General features: G+C 38.5%; 1 protein-coding gene across 5 annotated transcripts in view; it reads right to left on the minus strand.

The window, feature by feature from the left end:
* Window positions 1-6,080, minus strand: part of anks1b (ankyrin repeat and sterile alpha motif domain containing 1B) — a 207,248-nt gene that overhangs the window by 119,157 nt on the left and 82,011 nt on the right. For all 5 annotated transcript variants that reach the window (XM_016278922.1, XM_016278944.1, XM_016278938.1 and 2 more), the window contains exon 4: window positions 3,564-3,860. In XM_016278922.1, coding sequence (XP_016134408.1) covers window positions 3,564-3,860 — 297 coding nt within the window. The remainder of the gene's footprint in view (window positions 1-3,563; window positions 3,861-6,080) is intronic.

A 6,080-nucleotide genomic window follows, 5' to 3' on the forward strand; every position in this document is an offset into this window, starting at 1 on the left:
ATTAGAGAGAAGTCGAAAACAAAAAATGTAGGCAAACACCTACATGAAGTTATACAATAAGAAAAGTGTGTAGTCAGTGCTGGTACACTGTCAGAAAAACAATGTGGAAAGACTGTACCTTAAGGAAACAGGTAGGATCTAAACCATCTTAGGCTACGTTTACACGACAACGATGTAGTCAAAAACTGAAAAGTTTTTCCCTTGCATTTTTAAAAAGTTTCACGTATACACTACAATGTTTTCAAAACGATTCGCATTTACACATATCTGCGGAAATGGCCAAAAACTCTGTATTACGTATGCCAGGCCAGTAGTTGGCGCTGTCACCTTGTTAGTAAACAGTACCTGTAGGGAAGTAACGATTATATGTTGTATATGATGCGTCTCCGCTGTTGGTTGTAATATTGGTGAAGAAGTAAATCAACACTTTGCTGAAGAAGTGTTAGCAAACTCTTGAGCAGCAACAACATTACCATGTACTCCACCATTGTTGTATAGGTTTGTTCGCGCTTGCCTTTAAAATCGACACATACTGTGCATGTCTACATACCTAACACGTACTACGCATGTGCATGATGTCACCATTTTCAAAGATTCCCGTGTTGGGTGTTTACACGGAAACGATAACGGTGGTGTTTTCAAAAAACTTGCACTTTGAAACCCGTTTTCAAAAATATGCATTTTCAATCCTCAAAACGCTGTTGTCGTGTAAACGAACAGGCAAAACGCATTAAAAAGTTTCCAGTTTTTGGCTGAAAACATTGTCGTGTAAACGGTCTGCACGTCATGCATTTATACGCAGTACCTTGTTCTGTACGTGTGGCCTTAAGAGGATAAAAACATTTCAACATTTCTGTTCCGTTCAGATGCAGCTTATCATAATGTTCTTTAACACAAGAATGCATCATGTGAACATCCCGCAAGTCTGACAGTTATTAGAGAGAAGTCGAAAACAAAAAATGTAGGCAAACACCTACATGAAGTTATACAATAAGAAAAGTGTGTAGTCAGTGCTGGTACACTGTCAGAAAAACAATGTGGAAAGACTGTACCTTAAGGAACGCAGAATTGTTGTAATTCAGCCACATTGGAGGGTTTTCGAGCATGAACCGCCTTTTTAAGGTCATGCCACAGCTTCTCAATAGGATTCAGGTCAGATTCAGGAGATCGCAAAAATGCAAGCTTTCTGGTGTTTTCAGAAAGTCATCGCTTTTTTCCAGAGTAGAGACAGAGTATTTGCACATGGTTGCCAAGTTGAGAAAAATAATAAAATCACTTATATTTTAGCATATATTTCCGTATTGCACTAATGTAATGCTCTGATTGGGGGATTACGTCTCTTGATATCAGGCAACACCAATTACATTCGACCGGCGAGCCAAATTAAACTGTTTCAACCTATACTGTATATTATATTCTATTTATTAATTTTGGAAACCTTGCACTTTTCCACTCTGTTTGTGACATTTTTCTTGTATTCAAATTAAGCTCGACCCACTAACGCACACATGCTCAAACCATGTTAATGCAGGCCCTTACATTAAAGGTTTAGTTCACCCAAAAATGAAAATTAGCTTGTTTTACTCACCCTCGAGGCACCCTAGGTGTATATGACTTTCATATTTCAGACGAATCCAGTCAGAGTTATATTAAAAATTGTCCTGGCTATTTCAAGCTCTATCATTGCAGTCAGCGGGTGTTGCAGTTGAACAGTCCACAAGTCGTCAAATAAAGCACGCGCATCCATAATAAAATGTGCCGCAGACGGCTTCGGGAGGTGAATGAAGGCCTCCTGTAGCGAATCCATGTGTTTTTGTAAGAAAAATATTTATATTTCAAACGTAATAAACACTAGAAAGTCATATACACCTAGGATGCTTCGAGGGCAAGTAAAACACAGTCTAATTTTCATTTTTGGGAGAACTAATCTAAAAATGCATTTCCACACAAACAGCATTTTAGTTTGACAACCACATCCCATATAACAAGAACACAGACACAAAACTTACATTAATGAGGACCTCTCATACACAGAACAATTTTTTCATACTAACACAACATTTACTATTTTCTATGCCTAATCCTAACATTCAAACGTCCTCACAAGTAGGGTTGGGTACCGTTCACATTTTAACCGGTACAGTACCGGTATCGGTACCTGAATTTCGGTGCCGGTACCCAACGGTACCTTTTTTCAGTACTTTACTCTCTGTGTAATTACAAAAACATTTATTTCAGTGAAAAAATAAGTCCAAAAGTCTCAATTTCAACATTTTGAACAATAGGGCCTTACAAACGTTTTCTTTATTTCTTTTTTTTTTTTTTTTCAGAAATTCTTGTTTTAATTTTTCTGAAAATCAAATGAAGGCATTAAACATTTATTTTAAATCAAATGAAAATTAAACCCTTTTATTTTTTGGCAAACAAACTGAGGTTTATTGTTGAAATTAATACATGGAACAAAAATTGTGTGAATATTCCTTTAAAACATTTTTAATAGGCTAATAATTGCATAATTTTTTTCTACAATTAAGTGATTAATCTGGTTGTAATATTTATTTGATCATTTAATTGTTTTATTTAAATTTGATAGAAAATTGAATATTTAAATATGCACATTATACTGTACAAAAGTAATACAAGAGTAATATATTTCTGTTACATATTAAACCGTACTTTTATTTTGACAGGTTGCCATGAAGTTTCTGTGTATACAGTATGATGATGCTAGTTTTCTCCAATGAAATGGTAAAATTCTTGCGAAGTGACTCTCACAGCAGCTCTGGAGATTACGTTTTTGTGTTCATGCCATCATATAGTGAGACGCAGAGGCCGGAAATCACCGCGAGTGTCACGCATGCTTCAGTATTTGTGTAGTAAACAAAACCACATTTTGTTTACTACACAGAAACCATAAAAAATAAGTCATGTAACCACACTTCAGAACATTTCGGCTTGCCCTGTGTTGTTTGAACGAGTTGCAGGGGTGACATCACGTCACAGGGTCTCTCTTTCTCTCTCTGTAGCGTATGTGCCCAGATGCGTTCTCAGGTACCAAAATTTGGCACCGATTGATTTAACGTGAATCGGTACTTGGTAGTACTTGGTAATTCGGTCAGTACGCTTAAAAGTACCGAGTTCGGTACCCAACCCTACTCACAAGTCATTTTTCATTTATTTTCCCATTTCCCCCATTATTTATTTATTTTTTTTCCAATTGAGAAAAGACCCCAGATCTCCCAAAATGTTCCCAAAGGGAAGGTTTGTACGATTTAGGTCACTTCTTGGCACAAAATTTGTCCCTAATGTATAACAAAGTAAACACACCAGGGTAGCCTGAGGAAACCCTGGACTGAGAACAGAGTGTTCTTCTACTGTGTTTCACTTACTCTCACAGCTAGATTAATTATTCATCCATTTGAGCCCTTAAACCATTCACACACACTCTCTCTCTCTCTCTCTCTCTCTCTCTCTCTCTCTCTCACACGACTGAGCATAACAACTGAGGTCTAGAGCGAAAAAGGTGTGTGTAAAGTGTGTGGAGTTCTAGAGGAAGAACTGACCTGTGTGTTAACGTCCATGTCGGCCTCCAGCAGCACTCGAACGGTGGCGTAATGGCCATTTCGGGCGGCCAGATGTAGAGGTGTGTGCTTGCGTGTATTGCAGCTCATGAGGTTGGGGTGGGCGGTCAGCAGCATGCGGACCACCTGCAGGCGGCCGTACAGGGCGGCCAGGTCCAGTGGCGTTTCTCCTCGACTGTTCCTCATGCTGGGGTCCGTCAGCTCATGCAGCAAAACACGGACCACATCGGAGTGACCGTACTGAGCCGCACAGTGCAGAGCCGTCTCCTTTTCATGGTTCTATATCAGACAGAGAGAGAGAGAGAGAGAGAGAGAGAGAGAGAGAGAGAGTGTTACTGTAACAGCACTGTAAAGAAATTCCCTCTGAAGCACCCATTATCAAATCATGAGATGTCATATAACCACGACAACTGCCTGTCAATCACTTACTGCCCTAAATAAGTCCCACAATGCATTGCAACTGCCCTAAGGCTACTGTCAGGTTGTTTTTACACACGAGACGATACACAGCAGCACACCCTGATCAGATCTCTCCATTGCATGAATGAAATTCAATGCTATTTAACGATAAGACAAATCAAACACAGCTGGTTAAAACTGATAATGACAAATTACTTCAAGGTGAAACATCTGAATGCATTTGCAGATTCATGAACTTACTTCGAATACTTACCTACTGTTAAAAAAGTATGTTTTATATAATATGAATATGGGTAGTATCAATGAGGCAGCCCTAGTGTTTTTACTGACCCAAATAAAAAGAGATGAGGCTCAGGATTCTCCTTTATCGCCTTTTTATTTTTATTGACGGCCAAGACTTCCAAGTCTGATTGTTTAGAAATGTAAGCACAACTCTCCCTCCAGGTGGTGTGGGATGAGTTAGCGGTTTGTTAAACCAGGTAATGAGAATATCACCTAACAAATGAAACCGGAGCTGTGCATTCACAAACAGGCCATAAGCCAAAGATAACTCAACAGCGCCCTCTATTGCCACTACTGCACACCGCACTCATTCTCTTGACTGTATGTGTATGTGGGTGTGGGTGTGTGTTTAGAGGGGTGATCTAACAAACCCATGGAAGTGAAAAATTTGAGGTTTTGTCTGTGGTATGAAGACAGGAGCAGCATCCGTGCAGGTCTGTCAATAAACAAGAATACTGCAGAGAGTGCCCGCTTTAACAGAAATGACTTATTTCAAGCAAATGGGTTCCTTAATTAGCCAGACATGATTGAAAATGAAGATAAGAGACTCCCAGTCCCTGAAGCAGCACAAAGAAACAGACCCGATACTGCAGACCGATATCTCTCACTCTCTATATCTCTCTCTCATACTCTATGCCCTGCCTTTCTTCCTTTAAAGGGGTCATATGATGCTGCTAAAAAGATCATTATTTTGTGTATTTGGTGTAATGAAATGTGTTTATGCAGTTTAAAGTAAAAAAAACACATTATTTTCCACATACTGTACATTATTGTTTCTCCTCTATGCCCCGCCTTTTTGAAACGCGTCGATTTTTACAAAGCTCACCGTTCTGAAAAGCGAGGTTAATCTTGGCTGTCCTGTACAATCCAGTGTAGTTTAATGTGGATTCGGTCTTTGAGCCGATATTGTAGAATTAAAGGAATATTCAAGTTATACAAGTATATCAAGTATACAAGTTAAGCTCAATAGAGCATTTAATGCTGATTGACCCAAAATAAAATAAAATGAAATGAATAAAATAAAACTCATCCATCATTTTCTTAAAAAATAAATAAATATAAAATAGAGGTTACAGTGAGGCACTTACATTTACATAGGATTTTTAATATGAGGATTTAAAGGGATAGTTCACCCAAAAATGAAAATTCTATCATTAATTACTCACCCTCATGTCGTTTCAAACCTGTAAGACCTTTACTCATCTTCGGGACACAAATTAAGATATTTTTTTATGGAATCTGAGAGCTTTCTGACCCTCCATAGACAGCAATACAACTGAAATGTTCCCAAGTCCAGAGACGTAGCAAGGAGATTGGTAAAATAATCCATGTGACATCAGGGGTTCAACTGTAATTTTACAAAGCTACTAGAATACTTTTTGTGCGCAAAAGAAAAAAAAAGAATTTATAAAAAATTTCTTCTCCTCCGCATCACCCTATAGCGCCATTTTGGAGAGTATCCGCTGGACGTAAACAACGTATGCTGTTCTGTGTCAGCTGCATCACGCCGGATCTGTTTTTTACATTGTTGTGATTTGATCTGAACAAAAACAGCGTATCCGTGTGACGCAGCTGACGGAACAGCATACGTTGTTTACGTCCAGCTGATATTTTTTCTTTTTTTTTTTTTCTTTTGCACACAAAAAATATTCTTGTAGCTTCGTAAAATCACGGTTGAACCCCTGATGTAACATGGATAATTTTACAGATCTCCTTGCTACGTCTCTGGACTTGGGAACATTTCAGTTGTGTTGCTGTCTATGCAGGGTCAGACAGCTCTCAGATTCCATCAAAAAT

This window comes from Sinocyclocheilus grahami, unplaced genomic scaffold, assembly GCF_001515645.1.
Source record: "Sinocyclocheilus grahami isolate Dianchi unplaced genomic scaffold, SAMN03320097.WGS_v1.1 scaffold8.1, whole genome shotgun sequence".
Taxonomy (NCBI): domain Eukaryota; kingdom Metazoa; phylum Chordata; class Actinopteri; order Cypriniformes; family Cyprinidae; genus Sinocyclocheilus; species Sinocyclocheilus grahami.